Source organism: Mixophyes fleayi, chromosome 5 (assembly GCF_038048845.1).
Source record: "Mixophyes fleayi isolate aMixFle1 chromosome 5, aMixFle1.hap1, whole genome shotgun sequence".
Classification (NCBI taxonomy): domain Eukaryota; kingdom Metazoa; phylum Chordata; class Amphibia; order Anura; family Limnodynastidae; genus Mixophyes; species Mixophyes fleayi.
In genome coordinates this window covers 32,066,721-32,086,841 of record NC_134406.1, presented here as the reverse complement: position 1 = coordinate 32,086,841, position 20,121 = coordinate 32,066,721, and the positions used below count along the sequence as shown (strand labels likewise).

At 39.1% G+C, this 20,121-nt stretch overlaps 1 protein-coding gene across 17 annotated transcripts in view; it reads right to left on the bottom strand.

Annotated features, from left to right (window-relative positions):
* Nucleotides 1–20,121, bottom strand: part of KIAA1217 (KIAA1217 ortholog) — a 547,404-nt gene that overhangs the window by 12,809 nt on the left and 514,474 nt on the right. For all 17 annotated transcript variants that reach the window (XM_075211953.1, XM_075211957.1, XM_075211950.1 and 14 more), the window contains 4 exons: nt 15,962–16,128; nt 6,951–7,126; nt 2,160–2,287; nt 1,049–1,196 (listed from right to left, as the gene is read on the bottom strand). In XM_075211953.1, the coding sequence (XP_075068054.1) occupies nt 1,049–1,196; nt 2,160–2,287; nt 6,951–7,126; nt 15,962–16,128 (619 nt within the window). The remainder of the gene's footprint in view (nt 1–1,048; nt 1,197–2,159; nt 2,288–6,950; nt 7,127–15,961; nt 16,129–20,121) is intronic.

Sequence of the window (20,121 nt, the reverse complement as noted above, 5' to 3'; positions counted from 1 at the left end):
TCGTCAATAGGCATAAACATATTGGATGCAATCGACTAGGAGCAAAGATTTTACAAAATAGATTAGCATGTGCGATTTTTAAGCCCTTGTGGCTATTTAAAAGATGGGAGAATTTGACTAATCAAATCATTAAAAATATATATATATATATATATATATATATATATATATATATATATATATATATATATATATATATATATATATATAATATAGTGTGAAAAACTTGCATTCATATATGTAATTAGAATCTTTAATCTTCCATAGAGAACCTGCAACTCTCTATTTGCAATATCCCCATGTAGTGAAACATGGTGCACAGGTTAAACAGAACTAGCTTGTTTTCAATAAAAAAAAATTGTAATCACATAGTTGCTCTAACCTAAAATCTTCACACTGGTCCAGTAATGAACGATGTGCAGTGTGGTACTGTACTTCTACCAGTGCTGTGTTCCTGTTAGATAATACTGCCCAAAGCGTGACCAGTGGACCTGGACACCAGCATTCACAGAGGGCGCATAAGGTTTCAATTAATATTAAAAGTAAATTAGTATGAAAAGTAAATTAGGTATGAAATGGAGGAGTAGGGAATATTGTGAAACATTCACACCACTCAAAGCATTATGACATATTTTAGAACAGGCTCATGTAGTGGCTCTCCAGCTGTTGTAGAACTACAAGTGCCAGCGGTAGTGTCTTAGGATGCATACTTCTACATTACAGTGTTTAAAAGTGAGGGACCCAAAATGTAAAGTCTCACCCCTGTGATGAAATGAGATTTGGGGCAGGGTGTGTGTGGGGGGAGGAGGGGGTAATAAAGAAATAACTTGTCAGAGCACATGGTCTCCAAAACAGCCAAGGTTGATTTCAGTCCAACCCTTAACTTCTGGTCAGTGTAACCTATGATACAGATGGCTGCACTATTATTACTTTTTAGGAAAATATGTTTCTACAATGAATCATTTGCTCAGGAAGCTGTGATGTTCATCATGAACTAGGGATAATATTATGCAGGTTATATATATATACACAATATAACTGGCATCACCTTCTTAAGGTAGACAGGGCATCGGTCATGTTTCGGATCCTCTTTAGTAAGCTGTCCAGCTTGTGGGGCTCCTCTTTCAGAAACCGTACAGCTTCCACCTCCACCCGTAAGACAGCTCTCATTTTATTTTGTAAATAAGGAAATTCTCCTGAAAACCGCACAACAAGACAGAAACTGGTTAGTTTGTATTTATGCTGCTCTTGCTAGAGGAGACAACATAGGATGAACACATCGGAATGACATCTAATTATCAACATTCTCAGTACGGAATGTTCACTGTGAATGTGCAACAAATGCATTACGTAGGATGTCAGACAAACACCAGGAACCGTGGAGAAGGCTGGTTTAGAACAAATATTTGTATCATGTTTATTCTCATTTCCCCAACATTCACTATTATGTATAGAGAATATGTGCAGAATATATCCTCCTTACTCACTTATTCTGTGTGCTGGAGGGTTGTACTGCCATGTAACTAACTGATCAAATGTCTTGTTTTACTAATTTATAGCTATGTGTGTTTTGTTTCCCTGTTAATACTCTTAGAACAACTAAAACAGTGATTCTGTTTTAAGTAAAGCCGTGCTGACCTTTATATGATGGAGTTTCAGGGCAGTTTGCTGGCTACAGGCTGATAACATACTGTCACTGATCACCCTAGTTACTGACTGACAGATCTATGGCCACGTTTGGCCAACACGAGGAGTGTCAAAGTGAACAGGTCTGGTTGGTGGATATAACGGATGGTAGTTTGGGGCTAGCATTAGAAACAAAAATGTAACGTAGCAACACAAAAGCTGATATGATATGGGACAATAAAATAACCAAAATAATGTTCTGTGGAAATATGTTAATTTGGACATTAATGAAGTAGTATATTAAAGAGACATTATATTAAAAATAATATTTTAAAACCAATGTACGTTTTGTACTGCTCTCCTAAGTGACACAAAAGAGGCTTTACTGGATCCGAGATGTTAGTTTTATAATTTACTGCTTACCAAAATCAAGCAAGTAATCTACCTTTTCCCATGATAACTTGGCCAGTAGGGGCCCTGGTATGAAGGTACAAAATCAACCAAAGAGCTAATGAAATACTGTCAGTTTCTACCTTTAAGATTAGACACCGCTTCTCCTATCTGGCGCAGTAGGAAAGCTCGATCTTCCACGTCCTTCAGGGTGACCACCATGCTAGAGGTCGACTCCTTCTTCATATCGTCCACAAAACTCTCTAAGTCACTGGGACAGAAACAGATATAACCAAATCAGAAGACAATACATACAAACTCATAAAATCATTCTTACATTAAAATATAACACATATCTCTTGATAAGACCATTTTGAATGTTTAGAGTATGGTGTGACAGTGTTTGGTGCATGTTATTCCGTCATCGGTGTTGGGTCACTCATGCACTCACTCCGCACATTGTGCTCTGGTCATCATCATCACCATTTATTTATATAGCGCCACTAATTCCACAGCGCTGTACAGAGATCTCACATCAGTCCCTGCCCCATTGAAACTTGCAGTCTGAATTCCCTAACACACACACACAGACACAGACTAGGGTCACTTTGTTAGCAGCCAATAAACCTACTAGTATGTTTTTGGAGTGTGGGAGGAAACCGGAGCACCCGGAGGAAACCCACGCAAACACGGGGAGAACATACAAACTCCTCAGAGATAAGGCCATGGTCGGGAATTGAACTCATGACCCCAGTACTGTAAGGCAGAAGTGCTAACCACTTAGCCACCGTGCTGCCCAAGCAATGGATGGAAGGGACAATACAAAATAAATATACAGTATTATAATCCTTTACTTTGGCAAAGCGCAGCTCATGTTTGGTTCCCATTACTATCTGTTATCCCAATCTTTATATGAATCTGTGCAAATGTACGGCCATTTAAAGTAAATCCGTCACCTGTGCACAGTGGAGGCTGACATTGTGTGCACTGATCCAATATCCAGCCTATCGATTCACAAGGCACTAGTGACCTTATGGAGTTTTGGGGCTACTAATAACATTTACAACTATATCTGCAACGTTGAGATGCCTGGTATTGTATTTATTATTATACTTTATGTTTATTTATAATGGCAGAGAGTGTTTAGTCATTGACATCAGTCCCTGCCCCAATGGAGCTTACAGTCTGTTTTATCTACCACATAAACACTGATATCAATGTTCCAGTGTGTTTGGACTGTGAGGGTAACTGGAGCCCCACGCATACACAGGGAGAACATAATGTCCACACAGACAGGTCACTATGGTGGCAATAATAATATACAAGATTTTATGGTAAATCACATTTTCATAAACACTGACCACAGATAGAGCCTCAGCCTGCACAGAATAATGTATTTAACTTTGATTTTTTTTCACCAAGTTTAATAATAACCACATTAAGTCGGACGGGGACCTCTCCGTATAAAACAGATGTGATACTCTATGTAAGTAATTTATAATATTTAATTTAATACAGATCAAGGCATTTGCTGATGCAAGATATTTTGCCGTGATAAAAATCAGAAGTGATCCAAGATTTCAGTTGTTTGCCAAAACGTGTGTCCTATCTCATAACAAATTATTTAATGATTCTCAACATGTAAACTTAATGTAGAGACGTTCGCAGAAGCAATATTTGGGAGGGATTGCGATCAAGTGGAACAGCTTTGCTTGCTCTGCAGTATTTGGCAAAGTCTATGAATATATTTATGGAATGTCTGTGTGCATATGTCTGGATCTCACATTCTGACTTCTAATACTAATATGGGAGTATAAAGTTAGTCACGGGAACTATCAGCCAAGGCCAGATATGAAAATGCATATAGAAAAATAGCAGATTTGTACAATCTCTTCAAATCCACATTACGTCTTCCACCTTTATGCACAAATCACACAATCCATGAAAACATACAGTCATTCTGCACACACTCACATCCTAAAGTTATTATCGATTTGGTAAAATATTTGTCATGGTTTAGAACCAAAGACAATAGAGGGTCTATAGGCTCACTGGGTCTTTATACTCCTTTGTAATTAATTTGGTACGGAGAGTGTGAATTCAATGTTCAAGGGCATGCCATGACAAGTGTGGCTGCTCTACGGGCACTTGAAAATAAAATTCCTGCAATCTTATGTTAATGTTTCTCAGCTATAAAGTGACATTATCAAAACTTTTTTTTCTTTAAATGTTGTTTAACATGAAACAATGGTGCAGCACATTTCCACGTGCAGTCCAAATCAATGTTGGTAAAAGCTTCACACTTACACAAAACTGGCATATGTAATAAAGACATTGTCACGAATATATATATATATACATATATATATATATATATATATATATATATATATATATATATATATATATATATATATATATATATTATAGAACAGTACTTATTACAGCATTAACTATGTGTTTGGAAAGTGCAGAGTATCCCTGTTTCTTTGTCTATATAATGTGGGCAACCCCCTCTTGCACCCCAGTCTGTACATGGTGAGTGCAGAGGATCTATGTCTGTATCTAATATATAAATGCTTAGTGGCGTCTGTGTGTGTGTGGAAAAAAAAAACCAAGTTGCAGCGCCACCTGCTGGGCAGAGTTATACACTGACCTACTAAATTCTTAGTGTGTGTGGGAAAAATTTTTCAAAAAGGGCTGAAATTTGGTAGGGCTCAAACTCATTTTCGTGAGGTAATTTTACCTCATGAACACACATTAAAAAGGCCGCATGCGTCGGGAACTAACGCTCTTCCCCTGAGGAGGCCTGGGCTAGGTCCAAATGCATGACAAGAACCTTTTAAAGACCTTAAGTAGCTTGATTTCACTAGAATGCATAAGTATCATGCACAGGTTAACTTGTGTATATATATATATATATATATATATGTGTGTGTGTGTGTGTGTGTGTTACATTGTATACCATGGCAGATTGATTTAGTGGTCTCTAAGAAAAGTGCCTCTTTAAAGTTAAACAGTTTAAGAAATGAATTAGTAAGAGGCAGACACAATTGGATTTAGCGCTGTACGTGGGATGGGTGATTGATTGCTCTTGGAACATCCCCAGCTGTTGCATACAGGAACATTCTGTTAGAAAGTGCTCGGAGGTAAGAACAGCTGCTGATGTTCTGGGGAGGAATAGGTGCTGAAACTGCTGTCCCTGGAAGTTGAATAGCTGAGAATAAAATAATAATATAAGAAAAAAAGAGGAAGACTAAACCGGAACATTTCTATAAAAATGTCAGTATCTCACAGACTATGCTGTGATTATGGATGCAGACCAAGGGCACTGAAAGCCAGCCATAAATATGGCCACATTATGTGACTTCTATGACAAATATCCCTTCGGCAAGAGTAGATTCAGGAATATAAAAGTACAAGGAGTAGATATGAGGGTGGGAGCGTCACAGAGAGGGAAAATGGTGAACTAAGGCTGTGCGTTAAATCTTTTTTTTTTCTACAAGATAATGCAGACGTAATGTCTATGTTATAATTTATTCCACACACAGATGAAATCTGACTTTTAATGGAATGCTGGGACTGACAGTTCCACACTAGCTAAAGCAGGGATCAGGTAACTTTTTTACCTTTTACCCCAACATATATTTAGATACGCCAAAGTTACCCCCTTGATTTGAATGGAAGGAAATCATATATTATTAATTATTGGATTTCAAAATTTTATTGAATCTATTCAAAATTTCTTTGAAAGCTTCAACTTCAAAACTTCGGGTTTTGGAGAAATTATGTTGCCTCATTTTTTAAACGAGAGCATCAATATTGGGGCATTTTGATGTCAGAGGAATTTGGATACAGTCTTCAGCGTCCAATCGATTTCTATGCTTTGTTTTTATGTTCGTTAGAGTGGAAAATCCTTGTTCGCAAATGTAGGTTCATCATCATCAGTAGGTTGTTGCAAAAGGCAGGAACTTTTTGGCTGCCTCCTCATGTGCAATGAATGCCTTTGCAGCTGTTGACATCCAAAAATATGACGGATCTGATTTGTTTTCAAATGCAATACGTGCTTCATTATTGCATCAAAGCTCAAGAAGTGCCTCTGCCAACCCTTGAGGCTCTTCTGGTAGAACAGCAATTTCACATTTAAAGGGGTCTACAATCCAACTGACAGTATGTGAATCGGCAGCATTACCCCCAGGAATTTCATTTTTACCCCATTTGGGGTAATTTACCCCTGTTCCCTGACCACTGAGCTAGAGGGTCACATGTTACCCAAGCTTGGTATAGAGAGTATATAAGCAAAAAAAACAAAAAACTGTCATTATCAATTCCTACTTGATATTTGCATTCATTTAGAATTATCTAGTTTGTGTCCCATTTATTTTTCAAATGTTGTTATATTTTATTGTGCAATTTAAGGAGCAACCTTTTCTTGGTTTTAAATTTAAAATCTATTTTTAAATGATATGTTTAAAAGTGGGCAACCACTTCTCAAACTAAACGTTCTCTTACTTATATACAGGGCCCAGAAGCCGCACCAGTTACCTGAAGCCAAGAGTCGCCTCCTAATTTGGCTCTTGGCGCTGACGGACACATCCCACCCAACAGTCACAATAGAGTTCCATAAAACCTTACAGGGAGGAAATAATTCCATCTTGACCCCAAAGATGCCATTTGGCTAAATTCCCTGGATTAACCGCCCCCATAATGCTCTCCACTAATTATAGTTACAGATACCATATCTGTAACAAAGCATCCAATCTTTCTATTTAGTTCTGTTCAAGAACATTGCATCATCGGCTCATATGGTAAAACATTCCACAGCTTTACCGCTCTTACAGTAAAGAAGCCTTTCTTATGTCGATGGAGAAACCGACTTTCACACTGTTGTTAATATTATTATGAATTGTTATTATTTGTTATTGATTTTTTACCTTAATTTTATGACAATCTGCTCCTCATCCTGGAGGTATTTCTGGCGCTCTTGTTCCACTAGGACGCGCTGTCTCTGCACCGGGTCCTCCAGACACTTGACCATTTCTGTCACTTTACTGCTGATTTCCATCTCGGCTTTCTTCATCATTGCTCTCACAATCTCCTGGTTCTGCAGCTGTTACACAAAAGAAATCAGTTTTCACTTCTTCCTTTTCCTCCTGAGAATCTTAAACACACAATTCATTTCTGATGCTGGAGCTTACAAGAAAGCCATGATTAAATAGAAAAGCCCTGTATAGGCTGCAGACTGGTCTCTGGCAGCATCCGACACCCTGCAGCTGTGTTCTACGTATGCAGAAGTGGACAATTGTACGGTAATTGGCTGGATGCTGCCATTGACTTTAGCCTGATGGCATTCTTTGAGCTTAGTAGAATGAGATCCTTAGTGTTCCAAATTCTGCTGATAAATGGAAGTATGAACTTGTAAAACATATAATACAAAGTGAGTAACATCTCTTCTGCTCAGTAAAATAGACAAAAAGTGTTCTGGAAGATGGCAACTATAGTTTTTGATGATGGGCAGCACAGTGGCCTAGTGGTTAGCACTTCTGCCTCACAGCACTGGGGTCATGAGTTCGATTCCCGACTATGTGGAGTCTGTATGTTCTCTCTGTGTTTGCGTGGGTTTCCTCCCACACTCCAAAAACATACTAGTAAGTTAATTGACTGCTAACAAATTGACCCTAGTTTCCCTCTATGTCTGTGTGTTAGGAAATTTAGACTGTAAGCTCCAATGGGGCAGGGACTGATGTGAGTGAGTTCTCTGTACAGCGCTGCGGAATTAGTGGCGCTATATAAATAGATAATGATGATGTTACAGCTTTTACAGTACTTCTAAACCTAAATGAATACATGTTGCCTTATATAAAAGCTACTAATTATGCTCCATATATATGTATGGAAAAGTTTCAGGATTTCTGATATGTTTGTGTGTGTGTATATTTGTCCTTTACACAACAGACTTTTATTGAAGGATAATGCAGTCACCATCTTTTTGTCTGAAATGCCTAATAGTAGAGAACAATAGTTTGCATTCAGCTATATTAAAAATGTGAACACAAAACGGTATTAATAAATAATGATCGTATCCATAAACTATACGTCAATGGTGCACCTCCTTTGTTCTGGAGGTGGCATAGTTCAGGAAGTCAGGTGTGCACCTAAAAAAAATCTTCCTCCCACAAAACACAGCCTTCAGTTTTGACAAGATCTTAAAACATTTGCACAGAGTGAATTTAACTAGCAGCATACATATAAATAAGTCTATATCTTACTTTTCGCTGTCCTACTTTCTCACATTAGCTGCGCTCACAAATTATAGCCTCTATTTCATTGACAGCCACACAGGATTGTACACCAGGAAGATGTGAGAGGAAGACAAAGTATAATTATCTGTGGTAGACTAGTCTAATTATTTCTTGCCAATTACAGTAAATAAATAGTATGTGGAGCTGTGATAAAGAGTCTTTGGCAAGAAGAACTCTTAAAAGTTCCACTGTGGCGGAGAACCAATTAAATAAGATGGAATTCATTTGAAATACTAAATATATGAAAGAGAATGTGTTTTTCGCTCCTGCTTTTTAATGTTTTAATTACACGCGGTTACATTTCAGAGAAGAAAACTCCTATTTCCCTCTGAGGAAAAAAAAACAAAACATGGCTTTTATGTTAATTAAACAGCAGCCTCAACCCTAGCAAGTTAAATGTGGAATAACTCCAGAATATTGCCTCAACCATATAATACAAAGTATAGGCTGTGCAACGTTCCAAAACATTCTCCTAGCTTATTAGAGGGGAACAATAGATTGGAAAACTAACAACATATTTATCAAAGCAATTTTTTTTCAATGTGCCTGTTATTTAATATCACAAATGAGGAGACAATTCTAATCAAACTCTGCTATAGTCTAAGGCAGTGGATCCCAAACTTTCTGACTTGGCAGTTGTTGGTGTCCGAAGTTCTTACACCAGCAGCTGTCTAGTTGGAAATCTAAAATACTGTGTGCACAAAGTCTGGTTTATTATTTTTGTAATTCAAAATTATCAAATTAAAAATGTATAGTTTTGCCAAATGTTACAAATCTTATTAGATTTTCAGTGTTATGGTTCCCTTTCAAAGAGCAGTATATAATTAATTAATTGAGGGTGTTTTATATAGGTTTACCGTTTGAAGGAATTTTTTATTTTCTTTGTGACTGGAAGAGGGGTATATTGTATTGTAGCCAGTGACAAGATATTTTACCCTGCACTAGGATCGGATCCACCAGACAGTAATCAAATTCATGTTTCAGAATCACTCTAACCTTTACATTATTACCTGTGCCCAAGTACCCATCAAATATTTCTCATTAAAGGCTCAAGACAGAATTACTAGATCATACAAGTGTAGACTCTATAAATGCAGCATCCTCACTAGAACACTTAGAAGTTAGGGACAATTTCAGGCTATACTCTCTGAAGACAAAATATACAAATAATCCTTTTCTAGAGAGGGAGGGACCTTGGTGCAAACCATTTACATGCAGTCAGCAAGCTTCTTTCACAACATAAATATACATTATGTACTTAATCTTTCCTTTAGTCAAGGCAGGCTGATATGGATCTGTGTGCGGGTGGTTGGCAGACTGAAATGGATCTGTGTGTTGGTGGTTGGTAGACTGAAATGCATCTGTGTTCCGGTGGTTGGCAGACTGAAATGGATCTGTGTGCAGGTGACTGGCAGACTGAAATGGATCTGTGTGCGGGTGGCTTGTGTTGCTCTCTAAACCCATTGACTGAGGCATTGACTTACAGGACTGCCATGTAAATGGATTTCACACAATAGAGTCCCTTCTTTTTTTTTGGGAGAGGTTTATTTAATATGTTTCCCAGGGAGCATTACATGTAATTCTTCCTACCATCACTCATTGAGTGCAGGAAGATAAAGCATACCTTACAATAAAATTAGTCTCTGACCTCAAGTTTGATATCTGTCATTACGGAGAGTTAAAAATTATAATTCATGAATATTTATGTATATAAAGGACGGTGTGTGCCTAATAATGTAGAAGGAGAGGAATGTTTAATATAAAATACAATTCCCTTTTATCTACTCTCTGGCTAAGTTGTCACATTTGTAATCAATCCTACCCAAAGCAAATCGTGAACAGATTTAGGCAAGTCTGAAAATCAGAACAGCTGTTTTAGAGATACTACTTCGTTTTTCAAAAATAGGACATATTCATCAGATATTGCATCAATCAGTTACACTACTAAACATTGTGTTTTGGCTATTTTAAAGATGCAATACTAGAAAAAACCTGTAGGTGGTGCAGGCTGCATTCTGATTTCTGATATATATTTTTAGATAGCAAAAGTAACTTGAGACTTGACCATACATACAGAGAACTATATGTAGCAACCACAAATGAATACAATAATAGAAATTGTGACTTTTGTGTAATATAATAAAATTGTAATCATTTTAATTTAATACAATTAAATTTATATGACTATTCCACTCTCAGCCATGGAATAAAGTACAATATACCTGCAATCTTTAACAAGGTACAGGAGGGAAACATTGCTCAAAGGAGGAAACGTATTAGAACACGAGGACATACACTGAAACTGGAGGGAAGTATGTTCAGAGGAAATCTAAGGAAAAATTACTTCACAGAGAGGGTAGTGGATAAGTGGAATAGCCTCCCATCAGAGGTGGTAGATGCTCATACAGTAGAACAATTTAAACATGCTTGGGGCAGACATAAGGATATCCTTACAAAGAACTAAGGGCCTGATTCATTAAGGATCTTAACTTAAGAAACTTCCTATTTAAGTGTCCTGGACAAAACCATGTTACAATACAAGGGGTGCAAATTAGTATTCTGTTTTGCACATAAGTTAAATACTGACTGTTTTTTCCATGTAGCACACAAATATCAACTTTAAATTTCAGTGTACAAATAAGCTATCAAGTATTTGTGTGCTACATGGAAAAACAGTCAGTATTTAACTTATCTGCAAAACAGAATACTAATTTGCACCCCTTGCATTGTAACATGGTTTTGTCCAGGAGACTTAAATAATAAGTTTCTGAAGTTAAGATCCTTAATGAATCAGGCCCTAAGACTCAAATAGAGTTGGAGTTTACTATAGGTTAAACACTGGGCAGACTAGATGGGCCAAGCGGTTCTTATCTGCTGTCAAATTCTATGTTTATCATTATCTTTTGTACCTACATTAAAAACATGATAAATATTATCACTATAATAAGGCCATAATATCAGAACATTAATCTGTATAAAGTTAAAGTGGGTTTCTGAAAAAATAAGGATCTAAGTTACATCAACTGTTAAGAAGCTTCATACGTTTAAAAGTAAACAGCTGCCTCAAATTACACCCACAGAAAGGCTACTCCCTGCGCTGATGGTATTGAGGACGTGAAAGAAACTGCAAAGGCACATAGGACATGAATTATGGTAAAATGTAAGTGGTTGTATATGTTTAGTGCTGCCCCTACATTCTGCACGAAGGACTGCGCAGATTGTGTATCAATTTGCAAACTGTGCACAGTCAGTTTCACAGAGTATGTTGATTTATTTATTTATTTTTAAATAAAGTTGTCTAAGGGACTGATCCATCAACCAGGGGAGGGCTGGCCACATATGGCTGTGGTTATTCAGAAATACATGGATCGTGGTATTGCATTATCACCTATGTGTTGATCCTAACAGGCTATTATGGGAAGGAAAATAGTGGTGTCTAGTAAAGGTGGCTGATTCTCCTACATGTTTGCATGTGTGTCAATGATCTATAAACTGCTTGCTATATACAGTAAATGGTGGAGAGTTCTTTCTTTTCCTGAAGCTTAGCACCTGGTGGATTGTATGGGCCAGTGACAGTCAGTAAACAGCCACATAGGTGCTATATTCAGAGCAGCACTGAAGGAAGCCACGTCAGTGGTATAATTCCCAGCCCGTCGCCAGTCTTACACTGCCAGAAACACCACCTAAAATATCCTCCAGGCAGTTTGATGTGGAGAACGCAGACACTGGAGGAATATGGCTCAAGATCTGGATCGTGGTCCCTTTTCATGTATATTTTATGGAGGAAATAACTCATCTTTAAAGCCTGTAACTTCATGTTGTATGTCAATTTCATTTAGATAACTTGAAGAGTTTTTAATATTAAAAATATTTATTTTATTTTATAAATATTATCTATTTAGCACTATTAAAAACACAAGTGATGTTATTATGTGTAAACTGTACATAATATCTTTATAAACAGTAGTAGTACAACATCCGTGTGTATTTACCTGGTCATACAACCAGTGGTACAACATCCGTGTGTATTTACATGGTCATACAACCAGTAGCAGTACAACATCCATGTGTATTTACATGGTCATACAACCAGTAGCAGTACAACATCCGTGTGTATTTACATGGTCATACAACCAGTAGCAGTACAACATCCGTGTGTATTTACATGGTCATACAACCAGTAGCAGTACAACATCCGTGTGTATTTACATGGTCATACAACCAGTGGTACAACATCCCTGTGTATTTACATGGTCATACAACCAGTGGTACAACATCCGTGTGTATTTACATGGTCATACAACCAGTAGCAGTACAACATCCGTGTGTATTTACATGGTCATACAACCAGTACAACATCCGTGTGTATTTACATGGTCATACAACCAGTAGCAGTACAACATCCGTGTGTATTTACATGGTCATACAACCAGTAGCAGTACAACATCCGTGTGTATTTACATGGTCATACAACCAGTGGTACAACATCCCTGTGTATTTACATGGTCATACAACCAGTGGTACAACATCCGTGTGTATTTACATGGTCATACAACCAGTAGCAGTACAACATCCGTGTGTATTTATATTGTCATACAACCAGTAGCAGTACAACATCCCTGTGTATTTACATGGTCATACAACCAGTAGCAGTACAACATCCGTGTATTTACATGGTCATACAACCAGTAGCAGTACAACATCCGTGTATATTTACATGGTCATACAACCAGTAGCAGTACAACATCCGTGTATATTTACATGGTCATACAACCAGTAGTAGTACAACATCCGTGTGTATTTACATGGTCATACAACCAGTGGTACAACATCCCTGTGTATTTACATGGTCATACAACCAGTGGTACAACATCCGTGTGTATTTACATGGTCATACAACCAGTAGTAGTACAACATCCGTGTGTATTTACATGGTCATACAACCAGTAGCAGTACAACATCCATGTGTATTTACATGGTCATACAACCAGTAGCAGTACAACATCCGTGTGTATTTATATTGTCATACAACCAGTAGCAGTACAACATCCCTGTGTATTTACATGGTCATACAACCAGTAGTACAACATCCGTGTGTATTTATATGGTCATACAACCAGTAGTAGTACAACATCCGTGTGTATTTACATGGTCATACAACCAGTAGCAGTACAACATCCGTGTGTATTTACATGGTCATACAACCAGTAGCAGTACAACATCCGTGTGTATTTATATTGTCATACAACCAGTAGCAGTACAACATCCCTGTGTATTTACATGGTCATACAACCAGTAGTACAACATCCGTGTGTATTTATATGGTCATACAACCAGTAGTACAACATCTGTGTGTATTTATATGGTCATACAACCAGTAGTACAACATCCGTGTGTATTTACATGGTCATACAACCAGTAGTAGTACAACATCCGTGTGTATTTATATGGTCATACAACCAGTAGCAGGACAACATCCCTGTGTATTTACATGGTCATACAACCAGTAGCAGTACAACATCCCTGTGTATATACATGGTCATACAACCAGTAGTAGTACAACATCCCTGTGTATTTACATGGTCATACAACCAGTAGTACAACATCCGTGTGTATTTACATGGTCATACAACCAGTAGCAGTACAACATCCCTGTGTATTTACATGGTCATACAACCAGTAGTAGTAGTAGTAGAACAGTCATGTGCATTTATATGGTAATTTTATGACCACCAGCAGGGGGTGCACTATCCCATATATATTCTCTGTGGACCTCAGTCCTAGTCAGCTATTGCAGGTAATTTGTCTCATTTCTGAATCCTAGTACAGCAAACGAGTAATCAGATACAGAATTATGTCTACAGAAGAATCATAATAAGAATAAAAATATTCCCCTGGTCCCCTGTGCACCTACACCAGCAACCATAATATAGTCCAGTGTTTACCTTCTACTATTCCAAAATCCAGGTCAATCTTTGTATAAGTCCTGATTTATGCTTTTACCTTCCCAAGTCCTCCTTTCCCCATTACGTCTTCTATTTTTACGTCCCCATACTTTCCATGCTAGCTGCTAGCATCTGATTTCTGCTTCCTCCATGTCTACAATTACTAGTTCTCTTCTCTAACAGTTCAGCGCTGAGGAATGAACTGGATTCTGCTGGAAGCTGAAGAATAGAATTTCTCTGTGATTAGACCCCTGATGCCCACACTGGTAATGATACATCAGACAGACTGCAGAGTCTCCTATTTTGAAGGAACAATTCTACCACCATCCTCAGAATGCAATTCTTCAGCTTCCAGCAGAACCTCTATATGGACAACGGTAATAACGTCCCTTAAATCATATCACAATTAGTAAATGTAATTTATACCTTTATTTATCCTACTGTTTAAATATTGATTTATTGGGAGTTTTTTCCCTTCTCCCCAGCGATCGCCGTACTACACATAGCTGTAACTACACGGATATATAAATAAATGGTGATGATGATGATGGTCTGGTTGTGGTTACTGGGTCTAACGGGTCGCGGGCTGGAGTAGCTGCAAGATTTTGGCATCACTTTAAAGGTTTTTAAAAGACCCATTAAACTACAATTTTTATTTCCACAAGGACATAGTGCTTCTTGTCTTATTAACCATAATTTTCATTGCCAGTCAGGTCAGGTATTAGGATTAGCATTGTATGTGCTTCATCTGAAACCTGCAGTAAGAGATTGGAGGCTGATGTACATTTGTTTTGCACGAGTGCGTTAATGATCAGCAAACCGATTCCTTTATAGAAGACGTGGTGTTTTTTGCCCATAACTATACAGCAGTGTGCCTACCCAATCTATTGCCCCTCTCATCCTGTTCACAAAGCAACCTAGACTTTGGGCCTGATTAATTAAGGATCTTAACTTCACAAACTTATTATTTAAGTCTCCTGGACAAAACCATGTTACAATGCAAGGGGTGCAAATTAGTATTCTGTTTTGCACATAAGTTAAATACTGACTGTTTTTCCATGTAGCACACATATACTTGATAGCTTATTTGTACACTGAAATTTAAAGTTGATATTTGTGTGCTACATAAAAAAACAGGCAGTATTTAACTTATGTGCAAAACAGAATATTAATTTGCACCCCTTGCATTGTAACATGGTTTTGTCCAGGAGACTGAAATAAGAAGTTTCTCAAGTTAAGATCCTTAATGAATCAGGCTCTTTATTATTACTGTGATATACCCTATAATACATAAACATAACTTTCATCATTTCAAGATCTACAGTCAAAGTACAAAACAGCAATTCAGACTTAGTAAAAGTCAACTGCCAACTAGAAAAATATACTATTTAATAGTCCTAGGATTTGTCTGCCCTCTAATGCTGTTGTCGGAGATTACTGCCTCACTTTACCTTATTCTAGGCACTGTAAATGGTATATTAGTCGCAGGTCTTTCGCCTTTACAGTGTATGTCATTGTTCGTATTTTATATTATTGTGATAACTGATTCTGATTAATCCCAAATGCTGCTAACCAACATGGGATATGGAGATCCACAAGAGCTGGGAACTGAAAGTTGGGTAACTGTGCTCTAGTTAAGCCACGGTTTGAAAGACACAACTGGACGTAGAATTCAATGCCATGCGGATGACGACCTACCTGCAGCTGCCGCATCTTGTGCAGCTGGAGACGCAGCTCTGCTACGTTGCGCCTCATCTCATGGAGGCTGACTTGCCTATCTGTTGGACCAGCAGGTGGCGCTTGTGTGTAGATGGCCGTAGTTTCGATAATGGCTAATGAGTTCTTCCCACTGGACACAGAGTGACCTGTAGCAACAACAGAACAACTGATGATAAATAGACTGATAGAATGGACTGAGCCGGACGTTAGGGGTGAAGATTCTACGAAAGTTTATAATTCATCAACCTCTGATTTGGTTTTCAAAGGAAATAGTACATTCCCAGGGAACCATTTATTTATTTATTACATATTTAGGGATTATGTCATCAGTCAACTGAAGAATGGTCAACTGCTGATACAATACTGTCTGAGACGGACTACTGCTGTAACACAGTTATGTTAAAATAACAAGAAATCACAATGTTTTACCCAATTATAAAAATGATTAAAATAACCAGGAATTATAGTTTCATTTTATCACATTTAAAATGTAATACCTACATGTTTGTGATTGATTTGTAGCTTATTTGCATTGTCCGTTTGATCAGAAAGATCCTTTTATTTAGTTTAACATGAAAATGTGGTATCTCTCTGGCTGTAGACAATGGTTGGTGGGTGCAAAACACAAATTGTGTCCATAAAACAAACAAACGTCACTGGATTACAGTGACCCAAACATGCAAATATAACTCTGTTTCCATGAAGCCAGGCTTTGTTACACGCAAGTGATGGCTGTAACTGCATGTATTACTCTCCTGCACTATCCAACTGACATGAATGAGTACTCACTCCTCAGAAGCAGTGCCCAGTATCAGGGAGAGCGGGCAATAGCCAACGGCATCCTTGGCCACTCTGGTATTTAGAGGGTCAGCCTAGAGCACACACGCGGCTCCCTCCAGTGCTGCACAGAGTGCACCTGTCAGTGTCCAGGTTCTATGACGCAGCTCAATAGTCATTGTCAGCAGAACAAAAAGCCTTTGTTTTTTTAAAGACCTATTATAAACTTGTTTGTTGCAAAATATTTTCCATGTAAGATTTACCTATATTTTTTGTTGTAGGAACTGTCACTTAGCTGCTGGGCAATTGTAGTCTGAACAAACTAAACGTATTGTGCCACTGGCTTAACGTGAAATATACAACAGTCAATATAAATAGTAAAACCTCCGAGCTCTGTGCTGGTATGCAGATATTACTTATACGGCGTACAACTAACCCGCAGTAGTATTAACTGGGGGAAGAAAACAGGGGTGTGAGTATATTTTGCTCCTTGTTGGTAGTGAACATATCGACCTGTAAGCATTACACTCAGGGGTGGCACAAGCCCTGGTAGCACCACCTACCCTCTGAACTGCCCCCCTTGGGCCCCTACTGCTTCTCGCCTTGTCGGGGGAGGAATTAAAACCAATAGACTACTGACTTTATGTCACTCATTCTGTGTTCTGTGATTTAGGTGCCCCCTATCTACTGACGCCCTAGGCAGCTGCCTAGGTTCCTCTATTGGTAGCGTCAGCCCTGCCTGCATTACCCTCTACTTGCTCCTGTTCTGCTCTAACTCTTTCTACTTTCTGCTTTTTTTTTTTTTTAAATTCTTTATTTTGGTTGGTCATATAAGCAAATACAGGGAATAAGAGTGTTATTATTGAACAGACGTACAAAAACAGTCAGAACAGTTGAATCAACATGTACGTAGAAGCTTATAATGAGACAACCATTTTTACAATTTTATATGCGGTATCAAATTGTATATAACTGTAGTGAAAGTGTGAAATGTGGGAGTGGGGGGAAGGGAATCAGAAAGGAAGGGGGGGGGGGGGGGGAAGACCACAAAGCAGGTATATGAAAGAGCTCAGGGGGTGGAGAGTGTGTAGACGACTCAAGAAGATAAGGGGGCAAAGCGTATAAGGGAGCTGGACTTACCCCACATGGGTCCTTATCACGGGGCTAATTGTTAGGGGGACGCGACCTTTCCACAAACTGCCAAGGAGCCCAAACCTGGTTAAAAACATGGCCTCTATCATGGAGGTAATAGGTAATCTGTTCCATGGCTGCGACATGCCAGATTTGTTTTTTGAGGGCTGTTAGAGAGGGGGGGGACGTTTTTTTCCAGTTTAGCGCGATAAGGGATTTAGCCGCTGTCAGTATATGTGAGGCTAGTTTTTTGGAAAATTTGTCAAGTTCTGGAGGAGGATAGCATAGTAGAAATACCCAGGGGTCCTTTGCAACGGGAGCCTCAAATAGAGAGTTTAGAATGCCACAAACCACATCCCAGAAGGAGGAGATAGTTGGGCAGGTCCACCATATATGGAGCATAGTTCCCCTGTGGCCACAACCCCTCCAACAGTAAGGTGAAGAAGAGGGAAACATGCTGTGGAGTCGAGTAGGGGTATAATACCAACGGTAATAGATTTTATAAGAGGTTTCTTTAAGTTTGGTGGATATGGAGCTTTTGGCTATCTCCAGTCTCATGTCGTCCCATGCCTCATCGTCCGGAGGGGGGCCTAGATCCCTTTCCCAATCAGCCTCATGTGCCCTCGGAGTAGGAAGGACAGCAGCAATAAATATACCATAAAGTTGGGATATCAAGCCTCTGTCCCTAGGGTGATTTTTACAAAGATCTTCAAAGGGGGTTAAATCTCGCAAAACATAGGTAGGTGGGAGGGATCGCAAAAAATGACTAATTTGGAAAAACTCAAACGGACTAAGTATGCGGGATGGGGAGTGACGTTGGAGTTCTGCCAGTGGGAGCCAGTGGTTTGCTTTGGAGAAGTCTATCGGGAATTTAAGGCCAGCTTTATTCCAAAGACGAGCTCTCGCGGCGGAGAGTCCAGGAGGGAATACAGGGTTGTGCCAAATGGGGGTTAAGGGGGATAATTGTGTGGTAAGCTTCAGTTTAAAGGAGTAAAAATCCCATAACTTGATGTCAAACTTGATAGTAGGGAGCATTTTAGATGCAGGAGGGCGATGTGCAGGGGAGAGACCCCATAAGGGTGTAAGATAGGGCAAGGTAGTATAAGCCGATTCTATATCGAGCCAGGAAGTGGAGCCTGGGGGGGCATATGAGGTAACAATTTGTGAAAAGTGGGAGGCCAGGTAATATAGTTTAATGTCGGGGAGACCTCTGCCGCCAGAAGAGATTGGTCGTTTGAGAATGCTGGCTGAGATCCGTGGGGGTCTGTGATTCCAAACAAAACGGATGAGGGATTTTTGTATGTTAGAAAGGAAGGAGGCAGGAACTGCGACCGGGAGTGTTTGAAAGAGGTATAACCATTTTGGTATAATAGACATTTTGATTGCTATGATCCTGCCCAGCCAGGAGATAATGGGGCGTTTCCAGGAGGTCAGGTCAGAGAGCATCTTAGCGAAAAGGGGAGGGAAGTTTTCAGGAAAGAGGAGGTCATAGCGTGAGGTGAGGAAAACTCCCAAATATTTGATCTTTCTTTTTTGCCACTTAAAATTGAAGGTTGTCTGGAGGAGATCCGTTTCCCGAGGGGAGACATGCAGCAGCATGGCCTCTGATTTTGCATAGTTTATTTTATAACCAGAGGTGATCCCATAGGCTTGGAGAATTTCATAGAGATTGGGGAGGGAGATCGCTGTTTGGGATAGAGAGAGGAGGACGTCATCCGCAAAAAGAGAAATTTTGGAGTTGATGCTACCCACCTGCACCCCCTGAATGTTGGGATTGGATCTAATTTGGGAAGCCAAGGGTTCGATCACTAGAGCGAATATAAGGGGTGATAGGGGGCAACCTTGCCTTGTGCCGTTTTGGATCAAGATCGGGTCTGAGGGTATACCATTAATCAAAACTTTGGCACGGGGAGTCGTATATAATGCCAGGACGCCAGTGAGGAAGCTGCCAGCAAATCCAAAGGCCTCAAGGGTGGCCCTCATAAAGTCCCAGGAGATCCTATCAAATGCTTTTTCAGCATCGAGAGAGAGCATAATAGTTGGGGAGCTCCTTGAGTTGACAACGTGGATAATGTCAATGGCTCTTCTGGTATTATCTCTCGCCTGGCGTCCCGGGATAAACCCCACCTGATCATAATGGATAAGGGAAGGGAGGATTTGGTTTAAACGATTCGCCAGAATTTTGGCATATATTTTCAAGTCAAGGTTAAGAAGGGAGATTGGTCTGTAAC